This window comes from Tyto alba, unplaced genomic scaffold (assembly GCF_018691265.1).
Source record: "Tyto alba isolate M040663 unplaced genomic scaffold, T.alba_DEE_v4.0 Super-Scaffold_3, whole genome shotgun sequence".
Taxonomy (NCBI): domain Eukaryota; kingdom Metazoa; phylum Chordata; class Aves; order Strigiformes; family Tytonidae; genus Tyto; species Tyto alba.
The window spans coordinates 9,285,323-9,310,767 of record NW_024881304.1 but is presented as its reverse complement, the minus strand read 5'-3'; the positions used below and the strand labels follow the sequence as shown (position 1 = coordinate 9,310,767).

Genomic DNA, 25,445 nt, shown 5'->3' with positions numbered 1-25,445 from the left:
ACCCCACAGCGGGCTGTAAGCAGAGAGGGGGACATTACCTTGGTGAGGAAGAGCTTGCTGTTGAGTAGGTTGGAGAGCTGGACCAAGCCCTGCTCCACAGTTTGCCGCCGGCACTCAGGGATGTCCAGGTCCCTTTGCAGTGGTGACTCACGGTGGCCCGGGAAGAAAATGCGCTCTGCGTAGGATTTGTAGTCCAAGAATGGAATTCCTGTGCCCACAAGGTCACTTGTGAGGTCCATCATCTCAGTCATCAGGTCTGAGGGAAAGGAAATGGCCATGAGGTTGACTACATGATCACACAAATGATGGTGCAGAGCATAAGGTGAGTGCAGGAACCAGGGCCAGCAGGATGGAATTGAGGAAGAATGTTTCCTGTCAGGAAGAGGCACACTTGGGCCCCATTGCTAGAATATTTAAAACTAGACTAGGCACAGGGAGAAATTGTATGAGGAAGCTTCCAGCCTTGGGGAAGGACCAAAAGGTGAATTTAGTGATTATTCTCGTTTACAGCTGGGGGCTGGCTTCATTTTATAAAGAGAAAGCCACTGCTCAGCACAGATCTGTTGTTACATGCATTACCTACATCAGAGATAGAGTATTAGAGATCTCCTGTTCCTCACTCCTTCCCACAGCAGTTGGAAATTACAGTCTGAGTCCCCTGCACAGCTTCAGAGCCTCAGGTCTCCCATACAAGGGCTCACTGCTGTAAGCAGCTGAAGTACAAGGTTTGTGGGCCCAGAACATGGGGTGTAATTCAACTTGCCCTACACAAAGACTGGCCTATCTGTCCTTAAGATCTCTTCAAATGTGCTGTCTTGACCTTTAGCTCTTCATCTGAGTCTGGGTGATGAACTTGAGAATCAGAGGGGTCACTGCGCTCTGAATTAAAGAGAAGAATTAAAAATGAAAGAATTTGGCTATATGTTTCAATGCACCAACACTGGATAAAATTATTGCCTGCTCTGAGCTACCCAAACAAGTATGCAGGAATGGAAAGAGAGGTGGGGCTAAGAGTGATTCTTGAAGCTTCCCTGAACCTGCAAGAACCTAGGAGCTCTGACTTACCTGTGAATTCCTTTTTGCATCTGTCCCGAACACTTGTTTCCAGATTTTCCAGCTGGATTTGAACTTTCTTGTAATCCCTCAGAGCCTGTTTGCTCTTCCTCCTGCAATAAGAAGCAGAACTGTTCCCAGCGGCCCTAGCCCAGCTTTTGTCCTTGCCAACTGTTGTGTTGCTGCCAAAGACGCCAGGGCAATCGGTGTTGAGGTGATTTCTACTGAATATCATCTTTGCAGGATACCAAACTGTTCTGTAAACTAGATGTGTCTCTTGGAGCACCCATTAGGTGTGGGCTCTGAATGAACCACAGTGCAGGCTGTGATCAGCAGGTGCAACATGCCTCACACATCCAATACCACCAGCAGTTCAGAAATTGGTGCAGAATAAAGAAAACCAGGACTTTGTTTAGGCCTAAGAAATACTCGCTTAGCCATATCCACTGAATAATGTTGTAGAGGAACTTAAAGTCCTCATACAATGCCGAAGTTTTACCTGTATATGAAGACAATGACCAGAACGATCAGTGCCACAAAAGATGCACCAACACCCAAACCGATCTGTGCCTCCAGCGGGAAGGTGAGCTGGCTTTCTGTGTCATACTGCACTCGGCCCAGGAGGAAGTTCAGGTTTCCCATCTGTACCTGTTAAGAAAACATGTGCCATGACATAAGCTCAGTGCAGCAGTGAAATACAAAGCCACAGGACTTCTCCAGAATGGGTACAGGTGGCATACAGCTCTCTAGCAAAGCTGTCCCACAGCACAATGCCTGAATTCAGCTTTACCATTTGCTTTCAGGCAATATTTGGCACATTCTTGAGAACAAGAGCCGCTCCTTGCCACCCCTGGTACCTCCCCTGTCCCCACCTGGGCTTCTGCCTTTCCTCCACTTCCCATCCCACACCCTGCCTCCACCATTGCTTCTTGCTTGTGCTTCAACAATTGACAGGATTTCTTGCGGTACTGCTGATTCCCTACCGTGAACTCCGGGAGCAAGTCCGTGCCCTCTCTCTTTGTGCGGTGCCGTGGAGCTGGCTGCTCAGAGGGAGGCTCACAGTAGAGATGATTCCTTGTCAGTGTCTTCACCACACAGATTCCTTCCCCAATCATAGCCATAACTTCATCCTTGGAAATAGCCAGATCTAAATTTTCCCCCTGGAACAGATGTGGTACAGCACATCAGATGGGGGAAAAAACAACTCTGCGTTTCCAAGGCTCCATAGAAGATGGACCATCTTCTCATACACAATAGGATGAAAGCAGCCTTTTCTCTTCTCTGACCAGGCTAGCATCTGAATTTGCTGCAGAAGTTAATTTTGTAAGCTAAAAAATTCACTTGCATACAATTTAGATTATAGCTTTAGGCCCTGTACCATGTGGCATAAGTATAGTTATAAGCAGCCTGTCTTCTTAAGGCTCTTCAGCCAAAGCCCAACTAAGCTCAACTCTTCACTCCGTGTGTATATGCATATAAACAGACACAAGGTGTATATATTTTAAAAGGTAGTCTCATATCAGCTAACCTAAGTACTCAGGTGAGTCAATCAATGCCTTTCAAAGGTGTAACACATTTAAGCTGCTGTTCTTCTCTGCTACACAAATCTGCTTTAATTTTGGGAGATTAAGATTTTTATTTTTTTTTAAACAAAATCATGCTAACTGGTGTTAATTACATTTTTATGTTTCAATGCTTTCTAAGCTGAATCCTGCTGCAGTGTTTTCATGCTTTTGCCCAGAGCTCTGTCAGGGTATCCTGACAGGTTGGTAGATCAACCTCCTTGCTCTTTGAAATCTTGCATCTTTGTTTTCTTTCAGTCTTCTCAAATTGCCTTACTTCTCCAAGATGCATTCAATACTAATGGCTGGAGTCTAGACATTTCTAGACTAGTACCTCCTCACAGTTTTTACTCATATGCAAAAAAAGAATATGTGGAGAAAATGCATTTCCAGCTGCAGCCATTAACTTTCTTAATGAGCACTGGACTAGAAAGTACCTTTCCATCCAAAAGAAATACCTCAGATTTTTTTGTCTTGCATGTACAGAAAAAAAACTTTAGCCACTCTGCCCTTCCATAGCATCTTTAAATAATGATTTTCTACCTCTATCTAGTAAGAGGTCTTCCCTCAGACAGGATTCTTTTATTCCTAAATTACTTCTAGAGGAATATTACGTAGTTATGAAAAAGCCAACAGCTAAGAATAGGGTGAGGAGTTTATTTAATACTAAGATCTCATATATAAATAGTTTCTTAGGATTAAAAATAAAAATCATGGAAGTTTCCACAAGCCCTATGAAGCCCTTAACAATGATTCATGAGCTCAAGAAGCCTTTTTGATGTACTCTCTTCCTTCTTATGTACTGTTTCTCATAGGCCAAAGTAAATGTGCTACGACAGATGGTACCGCTGCCAAATGCTTTAAAACCCTGGATGGCTGCATGGCACCAATTTAAAACACTCAGGGTATAAGCAACTTTGTCCAAGGAATATTATTTCCAGCTAGTTTTCATGTTACCTCCACAGAGATGACGCTTCCTGGCTTGTGACGATATGGTTTGGCAGGATCTTCAGCATTCAGTGGTTTTAGGATGGGGTTGACTTCATATGAGAAGGGCATGGGATGCAATGAGTTGAAATCAAAGCTCAAATTATCCAGAATAAACTCCAGTTTGATATGGACACTCCGCAACAGCAGGTTAATGGCTGGAGTTTTGCACAGGATCAGGTAGGAGGAGTTAACAAGACATGATTCTTCAAACTAAATGTGAAAGGCAAAAAAAGCAACAGTAGTGAAACACTAATTCTTCTATGCAATACTTCCTATCCCTGAGCAATCTGGGGCCAGTCTGCATTCCTCTCAGCTGGAACAGTGCCAGAGGAACTCTGCTTAATTGTAGAGGGAAAATTCCAAGATCTGAGGAATTCCCCAAGTTCCTCTAAAGCAAGTTTTCATAACGCTGGTTTTGTTGCAAGTACCTATGTCTCAGTAGTGGAAATCAGCTCTGACATTCCCCTGACAGCAGATCCTAGAGAGGCATTAGCTTTAGATCTCTCTGCTCTGACAGAATGGGACTCAAGACGTTCAACAGAAGGCTGATTTCCTAGCCTGAATGCTTCTGTAAAAGAAGTGTTCCTTCATCTGGTTGGATATGTTTCATGCATTTGGTAAAAGTATTAGAGTCAAATTTTCATCTTCTCCCTTACAGCCACAAATGCTTTCCTAAGAACATGGATAAAACCAGCTGTTATTGATGCATGTGCATCAGAAACATACTCTCCCAGTTTATGTACAGGAAGCCCTCCATCATTTGCACTAATAATGCAAATCCTCCTTGTACTTTGGCTGCCAAGCACCCTCCACCTCTGCAAATTCTGCTGCATGCTCTGTGACCTCGATGACCACATCAATGCCTCTGTAGTGACCCAGCTCAGGACACTGGCAACAGGAAAGCAGAAAATATTGGTGGAACAGATAATTTCACTGAACTCTGCCTGGTTTTCTATCTCAGAGTGAGAGAGAGCCCAGGGGCTATAAGGTGGATTAAACTATGCAAAAGGAAGGGTCTGGAGCACGGACATGCTGAGCCACACAAGCTCTCTGGCTCAGCAGTAATTTCTTTATCTCCACACTGCCCTGCTGCTTCTGTCCCACATCACAAGTCCTGCACATCTCTAAGCAGAGGCAGACCCAACTCATGGAAATGTTTCTGAAAGTGCTTAAACTCTTGGTCTGGCAGAGAATACTTTCACTTGGCCAAGACTCTTGGTACGATCCAAGCAGATAACAGCAAGTGGGGAGAAAAGCCCTAGGGACAGAAAGTCCATCTCTCCAGAGCAACACATCAACGCTTATGCTCCACTGAGCGGTTTGCCACGCTACCTGCTGGATGCTGCACAGAGCGTCCTCAGGGCACTCGGTGTCTGGGATGATTCTGCGCCATCGTCCCAGTCCTCGCCGCCGGCGTTCAGAGGGAGAAACTGTAACTCGGATCTTCGGTTTCTGTACAACATCCAAGTTGTATCCATGAACTCTGAGCACTCTCCCTCCGCTGAAAAAGAAAAGTAGCTGATCTCAAACTCCTATTATTCATTAGCTCTGTCTTGCCCATGCTCCCACCCTTCTGCTTATACTCATTCCTACAAGCCTGGCTTTACTCCAAAGTGCAACTCCAACAGCCATTGGTGCTGCAGTACCTGCCTCAGGACACAGCACTGTGGAAGGTGCACTCGGTTTTTCTACCTGAGGAAGCTTTTAGGTGGCTCTGCAAAAGTGATGTTGGGATCCAGAGTATATCTGAAGAGGGATCCTTCCAGTCTCCGCTCTTGGTTTCCGTATTTGATAGTGACGGGGAGTTCTGCAGATACATTGCTGGGACTTGTCTGGCATGCCAACTGATCCTCTGTCATCTCAGAGAGGCTTGGAGAAACAGAAGACAGAACAAGGGATGAATATAGCCACTGCAGAGACAGATTTTATAGCACTATGCCTTGTTTGCAGACAGTCTGCAAACCTCTTCCGGTGTTTTCCTAAATTTAATGCTGAAAGGTCTTGTGCTTTATCTAAGCAAGCAGTAGTTGCGGGGCAGTTGTCATTGAGCAGCATGTGGACAAAAGGCAGGTACAGCCACTGTCCAGACTGAAGAGACTGGACGCATGCCACCAAGGCACGTGCAGCTTCTCACCAGCAGTGCTGTCGGGTGTGCATGTCCCAGGATGCAAGAGAACAAGCAGCTCTGAGCATTAGTCTGCAGGAGTCAACTGCAGTCCCCCATCAGCAAAAGCAGAGCTGTCAGGATGGGGTATAGTCCTGTCAACAGACATGCAGAACAGAGGCCATGCAGCACTATTCACGTCCAAGGGAACGTGGGCAGCCTTGTATAAGAAGGTCAAGGGTGCTGCCATGACCCTCAAGGAGAGGATCTCCTGGAACACGGAGGTGAGCAGAGCTGAGCCAGGCAGCATCACGCCTTGCAGGCATGGGAAGTCCTGGGAAGGACTGAGGGGCAGTGCACAGCCAGCACACATCAGCAGGCTCTGATCTTACATGTGGCAAGGGAGGTCTCCAAGCAGGACACTGATCTCACTAGGATGCCCAGTCAGCAGCTTTGAGCCCAGGAGGGTAAGGCAGGTTCCTCCCGCTTTGGGGCCCTGAGTTGGAACAATGGATTTCAGCTCTGGGTTCTAGAAGAGTTGGGGAAGAAAAACAAAAAAGAAGGAGAAAAAGGAGATGAATTACAAGGATCTCAAAAGATAAGTCAATGAAAGAAAACAGCAGAACATGTTCAGTGACCTCCCGTGCTCTGAAAATAGAAGCTATACATCTCAATAACAGGCAGGCCTCAGCTAGGCTCCAGCAGCTACCTTACGGAGCAGAGGGAACAGAGGAGGGATCAACCACACCAGCAAGAACTGCAACTAGAGAACCAGTCTTTCCACAGACTGCAAAAGGTAGGTGGATGCTGCAAACAGCAGAGCTGTGAGCCTCACACACAAACCCTAGGATTAACCACTCAAAGGGATTGATCAGATCAGTAACTGGATTAATAACTCAGGTTAGAAAAAACAAAGTAACAAATAAATGATCTGTCTGTCTAGTAGATGAAGAGATTACCAGCAGGGAGCCCTAAGAATTTGTGTTGAGACCTGTGCTGTCAAACATACTTGTAGGTGATCTGTAAAATGGAAATGAAATTTGATAAATTATTCAGACTAACAAAAACTTAGTACCGCTGAGGAGCTGCAGCAAAATTTAGAGGAACCAGGCAGAGTGGCACAAGTCACTGCTGATAAATGAAGAGCAAGATACATGAAGTGAGAAGGAGCAGGGAGACTACAGCAAAAAAGCAACCCAACCATCATAAACTGTGAGTTTCAAAATAGCTCCTGCCCATTTGAGAGTGCTTTGGTACCTATAACAACTCTACCATCTCTAAGCACATCTCAACAAAAACACACCAAGTGGTAAGAATTACTGGGAAGGGAATTAAGAAAGAAGATTTTTGCGCCGCAGTAAAAATCCCTTTTGCATTCACATCTTGAACATAGTATGCAGTTCTCATCACCCTGTCTCAAAATGGTGATTACAGAACCAAAACCCCAAGAAGAGCAACAAGCATAATCCAATATATAAAATGGTTCCATACAGCCAAAGACAGAATTACCTAAGACTTTACAGGCATCTCTTACCCCTTCCCATGTGAGAGGGACACATAGAACTAGGTATGTAACTTGTAAATTGCACGGCAAAGATGAAAACTGAGTAATTGTATCTAAAAACTACTTAAATATTATTTCATAGTTGCTGGACTTAAGATATCAAACAGTTATCAAAATCATGTTTAAAAATAATAAGAAACACTTCTCCATACAATGCTTTGTCCATAAATTTGGACTTATCGCCACTAGTTGCTGAAGGTCAGAAGCTAAAAGTGTGTTCAAGTAGTAATTTGCAATTTAATAAAAGGAAAGTCAGAAGTCAGAAATTAAAAAAAAAAAAATCTCCAAATCAGAAAGATACCCTGTGGTTTTCCTCTTTCTTTATGCATTTAATAGCTAACACTGTCAAAAAAAAAAAAAATAAAAAATCATTAGACAATAGGATCTTCAGTATTACCCAGTACAGCTGTTGTTATAATCTAAAGATGGGGGGAGAAAAGCAAAAAACAAAACAAAACACCCCAAAACCCACCACACAACACAAACAACAGAAAACTGAGATAAAAATATCAGCAGCAAGTGCCTGACAGAGCCTTGTACATTCATGCAGTAGACAGCCACATAGCAGGGATACTGGAAGAACAGGGAGAGGTATTAAACAAGCAATAGTTAATATTACCTGATAGGTGAAAATGTGCCCAGAAACTCCACGTCCTCCTCCAGGCACTTCCACCACAATGTGCCCAAATCTCTCTGTCCAGCTCCCACCAGTGACGCAGACGATACTGCAGGGCAATCCAAGAACAGGGTCACACCATGGAAAAGCAGATGATCTGTATCCATTGCATCATGTCTGAAAACCATCTAGCAACAATAGCTCCCTTCTTTCAGCCTTATCATATGCTCAGAATATACCACTGAACATTGAGAAACACCTTTAAAAGCTGGATTAGGCGCAGAAGTAAAAAACACGGGGGTGATTCCAAACAGGCCCATGCTATCCAAGATTATTCCTTCTGTGACAGACAGGATGAAGCCCACTGTTATCACAGAAACATGAAGAGTCCAAGAAATCTGTTACTGTCCAGAGCTGATTAAATCAGTCACATCCGGAGTGACCCCAGGCTAGCAGTGGTCAACCCACACATTAGCGCTGTGTCTGATGCAGAAGACAACTCCAGACTGTAGGTTTAGCCGGCACTGGTCTTCAGCCAGTGGCCTCCGGGACCAGCCAGTTCCCCTGATCTGCACCACCATTCTTCCCAGCCCTTTTCCAGCCATAATTTGGTATGGGAGACACTGACAAGGTGAAAAGTCAGGTTGTACATAGAACAGGGCATGAAGGAATCCCATGTTACAGCACTGACTTGGCTAACAGAAAAACTACTCTGCAGGAAACTTCCCAGCCTTCCCACGCAGTAAGAGATTAATCTATCTGGGCCTTGCTCAGGAGTGGGTTCCAGGTTCACAGCTATATCCCCTCAACCAAAAAGTGTCAGGAATTTGAAGTTAGGCAGTGCAGTCCCAAGCCAGGACTCTGTGATGCCAGGTGATCTACAGATACAGAACAAAGACAGTGCTAACCCCAGAAAGATTATGTTCTAATTCTAGGATGAAAACAGAAAGCAGATGGGTCCAGACAAACAAGGTGCACAGACAAGACAACACTGCTCAACACAGCAGGCCATTTCCCAGCAGGATCTTACCTGGCTCCCAGAGGGAAGGGTGCTACAACTACTGCTACCATGGAATGGAAAAATGGGTTCGTGATAGCTCTGATGAGAGGTTACTCACAATTTCTCTCCTCTTCTCCTGCTGATTGCTTGGCTCCTCTCCCTCCCTTGTCCAAGGCTCCCACCTACCTGCCCTGTCACAAGCCAACTACACAAATATTCCCTTTTCCTTGCTTCCTAGCTGCCCCCTAGTCACAACTCTCACCACTGGACTACATGGCCTTGTTATGTGGTCCTGCCCTGGCCAGACACACCAGCTATCCAGTTCTCTATCACTGCCATTAGCTGAATTCAGCAGGACATGTCTTCCTGCTTCTCATCCTCCTCCCAGGTACTCTTTTTACAAGTATTACATGACCTGCCAGGCACTCCTAGCCACCGCAAGAGTGGCATAGGGACCACTAGGACTCCCTAGTCTGTCCCCGATTTAGAGGGTCCTTTCATTGGGTTTATTCTGGGAGGTGGAAGTCTGGCTGACAAGTGAAGAATGACAGTCTAGGGGTGTGCCCATTCAAACAGAGGCAAAAATCTGTGCCGTACCTCCGACCACATGATCCCATCCTCACCCTGTGTTAACATGGTCAGGATATTTTCCTAGAAGTGACACTTGCACAAGCCATGAGTTTTGCTTTATTGAAATCACCCCGTGGCTGGGAGGGACACCCACCAAACTGCATGGTTCCGAGCCTGCGACTCCCCGCTCTGACTGGCCTGCCGGCTCTGTACTGGCAGTGCGGTCAGTACACAGCAGCACTGTTTGGCCATCGCCTTGTACACAACCTTATCTCTCTAAGGTCACTGCTTGAGTAACTAATGAGACAGTGACCTGACTCGGGGCACTCCCTGGGGAACGGGCAAGGCTCAATACGTGCTACAGCAAAGGCAACAACATCTCAGGCTGGTGTCAGCAGCCAAGGGAAAAGCCAGCGCCTGCCTCTGGGAGGAGGTTTCACAGATACTCTACCTGCTAGAGATCTCATACTCTTGAGCATCTACGGCACAGGGAATTCCTGCAACAGTGACAGTTTCTGCAATGTCTTGATGTTTCTGCCCGAGGTTTGAGCCAGTGATGGTGATTCTAGTGCCACCTTCCACTGGTCCAGACAGGGGGTACACCTGCAAAGACATCCGCGCATGTGTAAATGTCACAGTATCTCAGACCTCTGCAGTCTGGCAACTGATCTACAGCACAGGGCCCTTCAACTGCCCCTTTAAAAACTGCCTGGTTGGGTCACTGCTATGGGCTTTTACTTGCTTGAACTAGTACCAGGTTGTACCCTCAATAGAAGAAAAAATGTAAAGAACACCGCAGTCAAAGCCTTCTCTCCCATACCTCACTGTTGCCAGCAGTGCCCCCCCGAGGTGATAATTCACCACAGACTCCTAAGGCAAGGACTGCCCCACTTTGCCTTCTCATCAACGTGATGACCACTCCATATGGCATTTCTGCTGAAGAGTGGGAATGCACAAGCCAATACATGTTACTAGTATTGAAGCAGCAAGCACCATTCCCCCCTCAGCATCAGTAAGACAATGAATTGCATGCTGCACAAACGTCAAAGCTCTGTCCCCGAGCAGCATCCAAGATAAACTAAGACAAGATGCAGCACATGGATGTTGTGTGCCACCGGAGGGAGGACAAGCTGACAGCAAAAGGGACACATGGCTACAGACACTCGTCATGTGGCAGTTAGCAAGAAACATTTAAAATAAACAGACAAAAATAATTAATTCCAGTAACCTGTCATGCCCTTCCCATCCTTGATGTGTTGTTATCACTAGGTTTTACCCTCCTTTTTCTCCAGGCTCAACTGGGCCAACCTGTTTCAGGGTCTGGCTCAGAACAGTTGGAGGATCCAATATGTGGACACTTTCCCAGCTCCCAAACGATTCTGCTCCTTCTGGAGTGCCAGTTTCAGCTCACATGAGATACAAATGCATCTTTCTCCATTTCTCTATCAACAAACTGAAAGCCCAGCACAAAAGTCTAGCATCCTCACAACACCGAGGGATCACAGTAAAATGGGATTAACCTGCTCTTCAGATGGCCTGAAGCTGCACTGCTTGCACTCTGAGTTCACAGCCCCTTGATTTCAACTGAAGAATGCAGCCCTCCTTGCCCCAGGTGCAATACACTAGCAAGCAAATTACTCACAGAGTGAATGAGAGGCGCTGGACACAGGTCTTCTATCTCTTCCTTGCAAGAGCCCCTGAAGATACAGCTTGGGTTGTTACCTCCACACCACACACAGTTGTACTTTGAGTCAGCTGTTTGGCAGCGGCTACAATCAGTGTGTCCCACAGAGCAGTTGTAAAAAGTCACTGCAAAGGAGAAAAATTCAGAGGCATCTGCAAACTTTCCCTAGGGTACAGAACAATCCAGCAACCTGGCATCTTGCACAGAACCCTCTCCTCCTCCCTCCCCTGTTACAAGCAACAGAAATGAGCCTGTATGTTTTCCTTAGTTTCCCTGTGATAGGACTACTACAGAAGCAAAAAGCCTCCTTTGAGGATTTCTCAATTCTCTTCTCCTGCACCTGCTGCCTTTCTGGCGGGGAGGTGTTGCAATCCTACCGTGAAGATCTGCAGCACTGTCCACTCGAAGGTGTTGCCGCCTCTGCACAAACACCACGGCGTTGAATTCAAGTTGAGGCGCTGTGTAACTGTACTGCAAAGACAAAGACCATCAAGACAAAGGACTTAACAGAGGCACAAACAAAGCCAGCTGAACAGGCAAAAAAGGATCAGCAGCCATCCTGCATAGTGCACCGGCACACACAGCCTATACGGAGCTTCCCGTGAAGGCAGAGAAGGCAGCGTTAGCTGGGGCAGTGGCAGCACAGGCCTGTCCTCACTGGTTCACGCAGTCGCAATTCTGATCTAGAAAAAGTAGCAGGCATTGGTTCACTAGGATGGACACGGAAAACATACGTGTGCTCACAATACTTATCTAACTTGCATAGCATACTGCGTTCTGAAACGGCTAACTCCTATCTACGAGCCACCTGCTCAGAAAACTGCTCAAGCTGGCACTTCTGCCATTTCAGTGATGCTGAAGGGGTAGGATTGCAACTGGTCCGCAGGGCTTGTGTGCACAAGAGCCTATGATGTTCCTCTACCTTAACTATTCAAGTCGGTGAACTAAAAATATCACCTCTGCTTGCAAATCTTGCCCTAAGTAAAATCCACACATCATCCAGAAATGCACATGGATGTTTTAATTTTGCCTGTTGATCTTACAATCCACAGGCTAGCTTCCGCCACTAAGAACAAAATTGGTATTAACAGCAATTTTCTTTTCATGAAAGAACCACCCTCACAGAAGAAGTCACAATCCAGAAAACAATGAACAACAGTGCCTCAAGCTAAAGCAGAAGTTGCACCATCCTGGCAGGTTGCAATGAGTGGTGATTCAGAGACAGCATCATCCTGTACTACAGCAAATGCAGCAACAGGTCGTGTGGCTCAGATGGCACAGCCTTTAAGTTGAAGATACCAGTACTGCCAGGCAGCAGTATCACTGATGAGGGCCCCATAGTGCTAAATATTCTCCAAATATTTTTGCAAAATATGCTCTTTTCGCCTGTTATGGTTTAACCCCGGCCACCAACTAAGCACCGCACAGATGTTTGCTCTCTCTTCCCCCCCACGATGGGACGGGGAAGAGAAACAAAAACAAGAAAAACTCATGGGTTAAGATAAGAATGGTTTAATAATTGAAATAAAAATAAAATATAGTAGTAATAATAGCAATACTAGTAATGAAAAAGAAGATAACAAAAAGCGAATGAAATAAAAGCCAAGACAGACAAGTGATGCACAACACAATTGCTCACCACCTGCTGACTGATGCTCAGCCAGTCCCCGAGAAGCAATCCACCCCTCTTAGCCAACTCCCCCCAGTTTATATACTGGGCATGACATCATATGGTATGGAATACTCCTTTGGTCAGTTTGGGTCAGCTGTCCTGGCTGTGTTCCCTCACAACTTCTTGTGCCCCTCCAGCCTTCTTGCTGGCAGGACATGAGAAGCTGAAAAATCCTTGACTCAAGTTAATTTTCTTCCTAATAGCTGGTACAGTGTTGTGTTTAGGATTTACTATCAGAATAATGTTGATAACACACAGGTGTTTTTAGCTGTTGATATGTAGTATTTATACTATCCCAGCAGAAATCAGGACATTCCCAAAGAGCTTGCCTTCCAGCCTGTTCTGCTGAGCAAAAAGAGCAGCAGTATGAACTCTGAAATGGCATCATATTCCAAGCACTCACCTGGTTCATCTGGCAGGTGATATAACAGAGGGACTGGTTTGTTTCTTCTCCTTCCACATAAGCATCCATCACCACTGTCCTCCCCTCCAAATTCAGGACACACTCATAGTCCCACTGCTGGTCCTGCAGAGAAGATACCCATGGCACCATTTCTCAAGTACACAGCGCTTCCTGCTACACAGTGTACTCCTGCCTCTCCAGTACTTTTGCTTGCACAGCAAGTGGCTTGATAAGTGTGCTCCTCTCTTTCCCTTTGTTATGCCAACTCAATGCTATACTCAAGGGCTCTGAACCAACACAAACCAAAACACCCAGAAGGGAGCACTTGTATGTCAGTGCAGGGAGAACTCAGCACAGGAGGTGGTATTAAAGAAAAAACAGTGGGACTGTGAAGTTATGCCTGTATGTCTCTCTGAAACATTAGCTTGGCAATGAATAGTGGAGTACACAGATTAGGGCAGTGCACCTTCAAAAAACACTAAGTGTATTTTTCTTCTCTCTCTCTTCTATAAATCTTCCACTGAATTGCTTAGATGTTTCCTATAAAAAAGATGGATATGCATTTGTAACCAGCTCTGCTCCTCTGAACAGTGCAGTATATCAGGTTTAACATATAAAGTAACAATTAGTCTGTGGGCTGCATGTTCTGAGGCAGTTGTTTGCAAAGGGTTACTAAATCAGTCTTCTGTCTTGAGAAGCAAAGAGTTTTTATCAGAGGCACACCCAAGAAACATAGCTTTCAAGGGTGGTTTTCCCCATTGCAGAAGTTTCAGGTATGACAGGAATAGCCACATTAACATGAGTATGCCAGAAAGGAAAGGGAACAGATGATTTATCTTTAGCTTATGGAGACACAATCAGCAGAGATTCAGCAGGAAGTTACTCCAAGAACTACTACCATCTACAGTGGCGCACAGGTGCAACTTAATCCAAACGCATGCAGAACTTCTCCAGCCGGTTGCTGCACACTTGTACTCCCCCCCTTTCTCTTGGTGACCTCCTACCCATCAATAAATCCAGCTATGGAATTCTTTATTCACAGCAGCAGGTCATTCCTCTAAATGTTTCTGCAAACAGGAGAAACCTAGGCAGAGCCACAACTGTATTACATGTACTTTTTAGCAGTCCCGTGGACAGGTTGTCCAAGCAGTGCTCTGCATTATTAGTTTCTCAGTGCTGATGGTGTTGAGCTGACTACCTGATAGAGGTGGAAGTTCTTCCCCAGCAAGGTTATCTTCCTCGCCACGTTGACTGGAAACAGCGAAGATCCCTGGATTCCCTGCACACAGGGACATGCATCTGGACCCCAGCTAAGCTCTTCATTCTGAAAACAAACATAAGTCTTTAGAGAAAGAGACCTCCATGGTTCTGATACAGGGAATCAAAGCCTAACATGCCAACAGAGAAACAAGCCCTGCCTGAACAAAGACACAGCTGTGCTTCTTTACTATGAAGTTACAAGAAAGACAGCAGAAAGCTGTGAATATGCTGGACATCACAGCAGCTACCACCTTGCTGACTCCTTCAGGCCAGCAGCATTTCCACAAGACTTGGGAACCTTCACACATTTTTATTCCTGAGGCTGCCACTTCTCATCCTGCACATTACAGTGGTCAGCTTCTACACTCTCAGAGGGCACAACCTCCCCTGTGTGCTGAAATACCAGGCACGTATGAAATTTTCAAAGTGTTACAGCCTTAGACTATGAATTCCAAATCCCAGCAATTTACCTCCTCCCAAAACTCAGGGGCGTCATACTGATAGTCGAGGTCAGGGTGGAGGATCCTGGGAAAGTCAGGGACATCCCTCTCTGAAGAATCACCATCACCCGACAGAAGAGTAGAAGCAGAGAAGGGGGAAGTGTCATTCTCAGCCTGCAGCAAATCCATCCAGTCCTCTGTGTCCCGGAGCTCCGTGCCTTCCTCCAGCAGCCAGTCTGGGGGAGCTGACGGTGGGAGCTCCGAAGCGGGTAGTTCAGTTCCCAGCAATCCGGGAGAATCAGAGGCAGCAGGGCCCCCCGGCACCTGGCTGGGGGTTTGGGGAGATGGGACAGCAGACGTCAGTGCCTCTGTGGTGGGAAAAGAACTGAGAGGCCACTTGAAACTGGTGACATGAGGGGAAGGTGTTACTGCTGCTGTAGATGTATGCAGAGGGCTACCCACGAGGGTGGTGGGTGGGCTGGTGTGCCGTGGCTCCTGGGCAGTGGCTGGCCCTCCAGTGGGCAAGGCTGCGTGATCTGTGTTTTTGGATGGGTTGGTGAGGACAGATGCTGCGGGAGAAGTTGTGTCTGGCACAGTGACAGCAGGTTTGTCTGCTGGGGGTGGTAGAGGGGATTCTGTGACAGCCTGGAGAGAGGCTGTTTCAGTTGAGAGAGTCAAGTATGTATAGCTGAGGGTTTCTGTAGGCTCGGTGGTCATATCTGAGGCTGCGGAGAACGTGACGTGGTTGGGCTCTGTGAGGGGCACAGTGCTTGGTACCACACGCACGGGGGGAGTGACAGGTTTTGTGGCCGTGGTTGGGGCTGTGGTAGAGGACTTGGTGAGGGGAGCTGCTGAAGAAGGAAACACACTTGAGGTTGGGATCTGGGCCTAGAGAAAAACAACATGGTGGGGTGAGAAGAGAGAAAGAAACTAAACAGAATAAAACCCAAGCAGAAAAACACTCCGTATTACTTCCCAGAGCAGCGTTCCCAAGATGCTGCTTCACCCTCTGGATTTCAGTGACAGCTACATCTCATGTCACCTCGCCTTGAGATAGGACTGGGAATTGTCAACAGTGCAGAAATTCCAGCAACATTCCCTCTTCCCACAGATTCCTGTACTTGCCTCCACTCAGAGGGAAGTCTGCCTGCCTTCATCCCCCACAGAACTGCAAAGCCACGTGTGGCAGCCCCAAACTGGGCATCTGTTCCAACTCTCTACTCAGCTTCCCTGCCAACTTGCTCTTGTCCCTTGCTTTGAAAACACAGGCTGGATAACCCCAGAAGGGTGACCTGTTTCATCTGATGACACTTCCCCAGAAACCTAGCAAGGCCTTGTGTCGCTCCAAGCGAAGGCTTTGCTCCAACAGCTCATGACCTTGCTTGATGTGACTGACAGCTGCTATTTTACCTGTCAAGGTTCTGACTCACTGCAACTCACTGAGGCTGCTACAGCATATAGGACCAGGATGGAGTAGGAGACGCACCCTTTCATTGTAGATAATGGTTCCTTCCTCACAGGCTGCTTTGTGGGTGCAGAGGTGCAGCTGGATGCACCAGTTACATCCCCAGAGACTGCTCACGCACTTCTGACACCTGGGACAATGATAGAAAAGCAGATGCTAAGATGATCCAGGAAGGGACATCCACCCTCCCTATAACTACAGACAAGAAAAAGCAGGTGCTCACGGTGCCGATTTCCACAGCAGGGCCACTGCAGCACAGTCATAGAAAGAGAAGTCCACAGAAGCAATGAAGATGTCATGGAAACGCACTACGAGCTTTATGGTGACATGATCTGAAAATGAAAATAAAAATTTCTTAGAAATGGAGCCACTATAAACCTGCCGTACTGTTAAGCTACACAGCATGCTTTAGGAAAGACACTGTCAGCTATGAAGACAGATTCCTTTCCATGCTTCTAGCATCTCAATCACTGGATTATCCTACGGACACTAAAAACAAGTTGGACAAGTTGGTCAGGAGTAGTTTATGACAGCTCTTGCCAACCATGGGAAGGAAGACTAGTCTGAAGATCCCTCCATCCTTATCTGCTGTAATTCCATTGCCATCTCTGTGTTAGAGGAAGATGCAACATTCCAGGTTCAAAGCTGTGTCTTCTTTTGTTATCCAAAGGCAAACCAAACCCTGAGAACTGGCATGTCCTTCACATACTGCCTTCACCTTGAGAGCTTAATTCTATGTCCAGACTAAGAAGTGAGTCAGCAAAGAGGTTTATAAAACTTGTAATCTCACTTGCAATGACTGAAGGCTTATCTTCTTTAAATCCAGGTCTCATGTCAAGCCTCTGGATAGACCAGTTCCCTTTGGGAAAATACTGTCACTGTTTTCTGATAGATCAAATAGCTGCAGAGATGGCCAAAACTTACTTACTTACTGCAGCTCATAGCATAAGCATGAAGGAGATATTTTGCATATGACAGTACTAAAACAGCTAATATAATCTTGTTCCAGACAAATTCTTCCAACCCTAGAGTTGAGTATTAGTTCTCCAAATAATAGGAACATACTGCATGCTCTGCTCAACTCCAGGAGCTGCCATTTCTCCAAGCCAGTTTGCTATAAAAACAAGTAACAAGAAGCTTGTCCATTGTTCTGCTCACAGAATTCAGACCTCCTCTTGCAAGCCAGCTCTATTCACAGCAAAACAATTAACGTTTCTGGTGAAGGATCAGTCAGGCCTAAGCTGGGTTCCTGATAGGATGGCAAGTGAAGCAGTATGCTAGTAAAACAGTTGATGATGAGGTGTGTATGAAGCCCCATGGTTAGCAGAAAATAAGGGTATCACATGCAGCTGGAGGCAGGAGTCACTGCAGTACTGTCAACTCCCATCACTGTCATAGGGGTGATTACATTTGGCAGTGGTGGAAGGGCTAACACCTTCCAGGATTTCAGGGTTATAACACCATATCTATAAATACTCTTTTCTCCAAAAAGGCCATTATTTCCAATGACTGCCAATAACGCTGTTCAATAGTAAAGAAGACAAGGTCGAGCACTTGTAAATTGAACGCAAGAGTTTTTGCTACCACCTTAGAGCACAACAGCTTAAAGTGACAGATGAGCTGCTATGCAACCTTTAAAATAAAGCTGGAAAGAGGCAAATATTTTAGTGAGCTGGAAAGAGTATTGTAAGTAGGAATAGGAAAGCGCTGGTATCTAAGGCTCTAATGAGACCTCATTAAGAAACAGTGTTTGATTCTGGTTACTAGCTTCAAATTCATCTTAGCAGAACACAGAGGCTGTGCAAAGAAGAGCTAGCAATATAGTGAAAGAAAGAGGAAGTCCGAGTAACAAAAGAATGTGAAGAAAAAGTTGGCACAGTTAGCACAGCAAAACTCTGTGCTAACAATGCCTGGCCATAGTTCACTGAGTGGGATAAGAGCCATGGAAGCAAAAGGACAATGCAAATAGATCAAATGGACACAAGCCTTCCCTGAGCAAGTTTAGGCTAGAAAACAGAAGCAACTTGTTAAGCCTCAGAGATGCAATATGAAAGTAACATAGCATCTAGGGAGTCTTGAAATAAAAGCAAGACTGACTTATATAAGAGTCAACAATATCTGAAGCCTGAAATAATGGGAACTAGATTGTGGATTTCTCTACACTGATTTTTACAACTGTGCTTAAATTCAGGCCCACATTTGCAGAACTGAACAGGGAAGATGATACTGCCCATTCTGCCTGCAGTGGCAGTACATGAAGCCCTTTCCCTCCATGCCTGACCACCCCAAACGGAGACCTGGTCAGTTTGTTCCAGACTAAAGCAGTGTGAAAGCCAGATATAATATTGTAAATAATATTGAAAATTAAGGAGTTTGAGATTGAATAAGTGTGTTAGCTGGGTTCTGCTGTCATGTTATGTCCATGGAGACTGCTTCGGACCTATTAGCCAGCTGCATACTTGCATGGAAAATGTGTTTAGCCATTCAGGTGAATTGCGTGGAATGCTTCCCAAATGGCACCTGCCTTTTACTTCAGATTAACAACCTCTTTGAAGAGATCAGCTCATCAGAGCTCAGATTGACAGGCTGAGTAAAATCCAGTGCAAAGACTATAAACTGAGAACTTTCCAGGTTCTTTAGAGTGGCCAATTAGCAATACTCAGCCAGTTATTGTTCACAGTAATAGAAGGCTGACTATGTACTTTCTGAAGGTACGTCGCATTGCAGAATAATTTCTAACTATAAGGACTCTCCTTTCCTTACATGTACTTCCTTCTCCTATAACTACATGGATTATGAGAAGGTTTGCATTTTGTTTGATTTAAATAATAAAGCAGTATTTAAGAGAGTTCTCTCTCCAGATTTATGACAAAGCTGCCAAACCAGACACCACTCTAGACTGCATTTTAGATCATATTCAGATTTGCATACAACCCTTCAAGCAGGATCTCCTTTCCAACTACCAGAACTTGGCATTGGAATTTGGCAACAGCTCAAAATAGCACAGGATGTGTGTGGCACACAAGTAGAAAGCAAACATATATTATGACAGAATGAAATGAACACCTGCTAACAGACCACATACGTTCATGGTTGTTAATCCTGGCAATCTGATGGACCTACAACGTACTTTCTCCCAACAATGTTATCAGAGCTATCATGCTTCATTTAAAGCATTTCACTGACCTGCTCCTGTTGACAAAGCTGGTGCTTGGCTGGGATCTGGAGAAGGACACATGATTCCTGACTCTGTCAGAACTGCTGGGCTTTCATAATCTTCAAAGTAACATGAGTAAAATTCTTCCTCACGCAAAGAAGGTAAGTCCGAGATAGCCAGGAATATCTACCAATTCAATAATATCCAGTAAATAATTTGCCCTCTAACACATTCTTTATTTCATCTAATTTTCTGGTTCTGTTTTTTTCAAAGTAAGAGCCCCATAAAGGAGGCGTATCTACACATACATCCAATTTCCTATAATGTCTCACTCCTAGGACGGACTTGGCATCCACCAAGCAATTGGCAACTTCCCCCTTTGCCCAAGTCTCTGGCAAAAGACAGATTCTTGCCACCTCCTGACACAATGACAGACTTCAAAATACTGTAGCACCTTCTTTGCTTTTCTGCCAGCTCTCAGATGCCACACTGAAGCCATAATTTTGGTAGTTCTTTTCAGATCTTCCTGACAGCAAGTGTCAGAAACACTGTGGAATCACAGACATGGACACCTCAATAGATACTAAGGCAAGGAGGGACCCCACCCAAGCAGCCATCAAATACTCCAGAATACCCAGTAACTCTTAGCAGGCAAGGACATCTAATTTTATGGGAAAACACAATGCAATTATCTCCTGGTACAGCCAAACTCATGTGAGGCAGACAATATGTGCTCGAAGGCTCAGTGATTCAGTACCCCACTGAAAGCAACAGGAAGACTTCTGACTCCTCAGAGTTTACAGGGGTCTTTCAACATGCTTGAGCACCATCAGAGGATCATCACCACTCACATTTCTCTTTTCCTCTCTGCTGATATTGGCTGGAGTTAGTGACTGGACAGACAGACACTGCTGTGTAGAGTTAAAGCTCCAGAGCCACTGCTCACTCAACCTGGACCGCAAGCACTCAGAGCGACGGCTGCACCTGCAGGAAAAGAGCAGGAGACCCTGTGAGAGGTCTGTGAAGCCCGAGCAGTACACGTTTGGCTTCCAAGCTGACACTGGCTGTCTGAAGCCTTGCTAGAGTCTTGGGGAAGTTGCTACACAAAGCCATGGACGTCCCATCCTCCCACCACCTTCAATAACAGGATGAACTGTTGCCAAAATACAGATGGGTAGGCACTTTCTGGGGCTTCAAGGGTCATACAGGAGTTCCTATAGCATTCTACTGGGAGACAAAGCCAGCAAGCAGACAGACACACTGGAATAAACCATGTCTTATTAAGCAACATCAGTAGGGGAGAGAGATGTGAAAAAGAGTGCTAAATAAGAGAATGACACCGGAGGAGGAGATAAGATGTTTTCTCTACATTTGAAATGAGGCAGTTTGAGCTGCAGCCACACTAAAACAAGGCTGAAATCCACTGGACAGGAGCATCATGAGTGGTGACCAAAGACCCAAAAGCAATGGAAAGACACCCTTGTGTGCAACTGATTGCTGGCAGTGTTTTAAGGAGGCAGATAGATGAATGATAAATAAGAGAGAATATCCCATAGAGGAACTGAAAATAAACTAAATCCAGACACAGACATAAGGAAGAGTGTAAACGGAGACAATCCCTAAGCGCTATCCCTCCAAAATCCTTGCAGGTGAACAGGGATCTATCTTACCGTCCCTGAAGGACACACCAGCCACAGTAGGGATCCTTCAGCGCCAGACAGGATTCACAGTCCAAGTACAGGGAACATTCCAGTATGGGAACCTTTACCACCTGTCAGAGAAAGAAATCAGTAAAAATACAGCGCACACACCACAGGTGCCAGGTCTATGGCTGCTTCTGCCTAACTAGCAAGTCCTGCCATCCACATGCTCACTGAAACAACTTCTTAATTCCCAATATTGCATAAAAATAAAGAAGGAACACGTTTCCAGAGCCCATCTGAATGGCCATTTCATATATTGGTGAAGGATATCTAAACATCAGGCTGAACAGAGGCACTAAGGCAAGCAAAGTGTATTGCTATTAGTGGGCTATCTGTGACATCTTTTTGCAAGGAGGAGACTTTATTTAGTGATAAAACTATATTTTAACAAAATGGATCAAAGAATAGCAAACTGAATACCATTCACTCTTTTGGTTTTCTGGACTCTCATGGGACACCATCTCTCTTGACATGTAGATGACTGAGGCTGGAGACAGCAGCTCCAGCTGAGGCCTCTGAATGCATCTGCACTATTGCCCAGCTCTATCTGGCAGAACTATCATTTTGACTGAAAGCAGACCAAGAAACTTTGATCAATGCGGAACAAAAACCTTCTCCCATCTGTGGTAAGTTTTACTTTCAAAACATGTATGCTTTAACTTACTATCCTTGCTGATTTCAGCCTCTTGCCCTCTCTGTAATCTGCTACTACACTTCAGCCACTACACTGTCAATTACTTTAAAATACCAATTCCTAATCCCTGACCTACTACTTTTGCTAAGTACATGATGTAATTTGCATTTTTTAATTGCAGAACAATTACTGTTAAGGATATATTTCAGATTTCCCTAATCTTCTTCCACTCACATATTTCAACTCCTCCTTTGAAGTGTTACAAAATTTCTGAGTATCTCAAAGTGCACTGTGGGATGGCGAATGGAAGCAGTGATTTTCCAGCATGCTCTCATTTTTTGTTTGTTCTCTCCTTCAGAGTAACTCAAGGGCTACTTTTTCCTTTGCTAGAAGGATCCTTTTCTTTCCAGCTCAAGAAGCTGATAGGTGTTGTATAAATCCTCTCAAAAAAAGTATCCATAGCTGGATTTCCTACTCAGTAGACACCAATATCCCAAGAGCCTGAGGCATCACAATGCTGCTTCTCCTCCAACTGCCACTGGGCACAAACAGCATTACAGAAAGCAAGAGAAGAAGGAAAGGTGCCTCGCATAGTTCCTTATACAGCTTGATTTCATCGGCAAGACTGTTATTATATACCTAGTCAGAGCACACCTCTGCTATCTAAAGACATTTCCCAAACATTTCTGCTTATTTAGGTTGTAACTGATTAAAAACAGAAGTACCACAGTTTTAATTACACAAAACTTTTAAATCTTTTGCTAAACCAAGACAGGTTCACATTACTTGTGAACCCAGAGGCCCACATTCTTCTGCTCAGAGGGAGATGCAAGCTGTTGTGCAAACAGATCCTGCTCAACACAGAGGAACCCAGGAATTTGCAGTCCCTTGTCTTCATGCCAATAGAGCAGGCTTTTATAGACTGCAGTTCGCATCCCTCCATCACTGCTGATACAGCCTGACTGACTTAGGGAAATGCACATGAAAACAGGACACACCTTAGGGTAACAACACTCCCTCCACACTTCCTCCAGCTTTTGCAAAAGGCCAGTCCCCATCCCTGTAAGCCAGACTGGCAGGCAGCTGCTGCCCAGCACAGGCTTAGCTATACACCGTTTCTCTGCCTCCCCCACACCCGTCAGTAGTTTGTCTGGACCTCAGATGCTTTCAACTCTTCTGTGGAAGGGATTTTATTGCTCTTACCATTGACTGGGTCATGACAAAGAGGTTCTCCTGCAGCTGGTCAAACAGCAGGTCTCCACTCACCATGCTATTTAACTGGATAGCTAAAGAAGCATATATATGTGCATCTCCCATTGCTCCTAAGTACACCTGCAAGAAAGTCACAGTTGTATGCAGGCAAAGTATCACAGCAGGAGTTTGGGGCACCCGTCCTACACCAGAAACAAATTGGAACCACTACAGTGTGTGAGGATTTCAACCTCTCACCAAAATCACAATGCAGTGACTTAAGCCACATGAAGCATGTGCTTAGTAATACCTGCAGAAGCCATGTAGGATGCATCAGCCCTGATGCTGGCTCAGTGCAGGTGTAACCAAAGGCAACGTGACCACTGTTTGGGGCATTCACATTCTCATCAGTCAGTACAGTGTGAGATGAGACCATCTGACAGTAATGACCTTTAGTAGAAACCTGTCTTTCCAAGGGACAAGAGTAATTGCCTTTTTTTCTCCCCCTTCCACCTAAGCATCCCTGATTGTTTTATCCTCTTTTCTTCCTGTCACATCCAGATCATACCTTGTGCAGTCTCCCTCTGCTGTCTCCCAGAAAAACAATGGTGTGGCCATCTTCCACATTCACTGCTACAGCTGTCAGACGGGCCTCTGTTTTCTCCAGGAGGGGGGTTGCTTCCAATGGTACCCGGCTGGCCATAGGGCTGGGAGTGTGGTCAGAGCCACAGGGGTACGCATACAGGGTGTCCTTTTTCAGAGAGTGGAAAGAACAGGGAAATCAGTACAGATAAAAAATGGATACAAGGAATATTAACACCTTTAACACTTCCCACCATCCTCTTCCACCCAAATTCCTTAAAGAGGTGCCCCAGCACTGAATTCAGCTTTGAACCCTTGCAAGTTTTTTTAGGAAGAGTGAAAAAAAAAAAACAACCCAGCTTTTAAGAATTAGTTTAGGTACGCTGGCTGTTTGTACCCTCATAGAATCCTGCAGATATTTCAGCCAGTCCATTCAGCATCAGTAATGAAAAGCATCAAAACTCTACTAAACTCTTAAGCTCTCCAAAAAACATTACTGGCTATATACTGCCAAAACACAGCTTTGGGAAAGATTCATTGTATTTTTCAGAACAAAACAAAAAGATGAGAATTCCTGCTTTCAGTGCAAAACCACCTGGTCACAAGCATTGCCTCCAACAATTAGCATGGTTTTGTTGTATCACTTACAAATTCTAAGCCTGAAGTAGAGTCCCAAAGCATCCGGACATACACAGACACAGGGTGGGGCACAACCCATTACAGAGCACTTACTAACTACACACAGAAATCATAGAGTGCGTACAACCAGAGACCCACAAAAAGTCAGAACAAAAGTCATCTCTGCACATTGCTTCAATTCTTCTGAGCCTTGTGAGGTTTCTGAAAATTATCTTGACAGCACTGTGCAAAAACAGTCATCCTTCTGTTCTACTTAGATCCCTCCCAGTCCCACCAAGCCTTCACTTAATGAATTCTAAAGAGAATGAAAGCTGCCAATTTATTTACTATTTGTATGTGTAGAGAAAAGATATTCCATTATGATTCACCTTTTTCCTAAGTAACAAACTCAGTCCTGTCTACGACAGTTCCTCTGTTGCTTTATATCTTTCCTGACACCTTGCTCTGTGCCCACTTTAATCTTACAGTATCCTTTTGGAGACTGAATGCAGGATTTTTAACCCAACAATTATTGTTAAAACCACCATTTTTTAATCGACCAGTTGCTTGTTTTCAAACAATGTGGTTTGTGTAAACTAATTGCTTTCATAACGAAATCCCTGATGGGTAACATTTTCACCCTCCTCTCCACCAGTTACTCTCACAATGCTGTGCGTGCAGCAGAGGCATTAACTGTGCAGTCCACACTGACTCCAGCTCCCTCTCCTGCCTCGGGCAATACGGTTGAATTTATGAATTTAGAGTCCTTTCGAGCAGGGTTACGTATTCCTTCTGTCTGATGTCCATGGCTTGGCGTTTGGCAGCACTGAGCTGTGCGGTACCACGCAGCACCAGGCAATGGAGCTGCCCCCGCCGGAGGTCAGCGATAGCAGCACAACGTGGCATTCTTGAGGCATCTGCTTATCACCTCTCACTGAACACATGGAAAACCTGACCCTTTTTCCTCCTCTCCTCCCACTTCTTTTTTGTTGTTGTTTTCGTTTGTTTGTTGGGCTTTTCCTTTCAAATACTAATTCAGCTGATTTTCTGCACACTGGGCATAAATCTCTGACTTAAAGACTCAGAGGAGGTTACAAGTTTTCATGATTGGTAGTTTTTACCATCGTCTAAGCTATCATTCATATTCATTTTTAGTGACAGATATTTTTCTTAACCA

The 25,445-nt window shown here is 45.2% G+C and overlaps 1 protein-coding gene across 3 annotated transcripts in view; it reads right to left on the bottom strand.

Moving 5' to 3' along the window:
• Positions 1-25,445, bottom strand: part of PLXNB1 (plexin B1) — an 82,011-nt gene that overhangs the window by 12,138 nt on the left and 44,428 nt on the right. For all 3 annotated transcript variants that reach the window (XM_032994897.2, XM_032994898.2, XM_009976881.3), the window contains 22 exons: positions 23,637-23,819; positions 23,081-23,209; positions 21,211-21,311; positions 20,392-20,524; positions 19,570-19,726; positions 16,607-16,715; positions 16,405-16,513; positions 14,949-15,806; positions 14,417-14,542; positions 13,219-13,341; positions 11,521-11,614; positions 11,102-11,268; positions 9,911-10,062; positions 7,893-7,998; positions 6,102-6,238; positions 5,298-5,474; positions 4,938-5,106; positions 3,573-3,815; positions 2,037-2,213; positions 1,553-1,701; positions 1,066-1,166; positions 39-256 (listed from right to left, as the gene is read on the bottom strand). In XM_032994897.2, the coding sequence (XP_032850788.1) occupies positions 39-256; positions 1,066-1,166; positions 1,553-1,701; positions 2,037-2,213; positions 3,573-3,815; positions 4,938-5,106; positions 5,298-5,474; positions 6,102-6,238; positions 7,893-7,998; positions 9,911-10,062; positions 11,102-11,268; positions 11,521-11,614; positions 13,219-13,341; positions 14,417-14,542; positions 14,949-15,806; positions 16,405-16,513; positions 16,607-16,715; positions 19,570-19,726; positions 20,392-20,524; positions 21,211-21,311; positions 23,081-23,209; positions 23,637-23,819 (3,918 nt within the window). The remainder of the gene's footprint in view (positions 1-38; positions 257-1,065; positions 1,167-1,552; positions 1,702-2,036; positions 2,214-3,572; positions 3,816-4,937; positions 5,107-5,297; positions 5,475-6,101; positions 6,239-7,892; positions 7,999-9,910; positions 10,063-11,101; positions 11,269-11,520; positions 11,615-13,218; positions 13,342-14,416; positions 14,543-14,948; positions 15,807-16,404; positions 16,514-16,606; positions 16,716-19,569; positions 19,727-20,391; positions 20,525-21,210; positions 21,312-23,080; positions 23,210-23,636; positions 23,820-25,445) is intronic.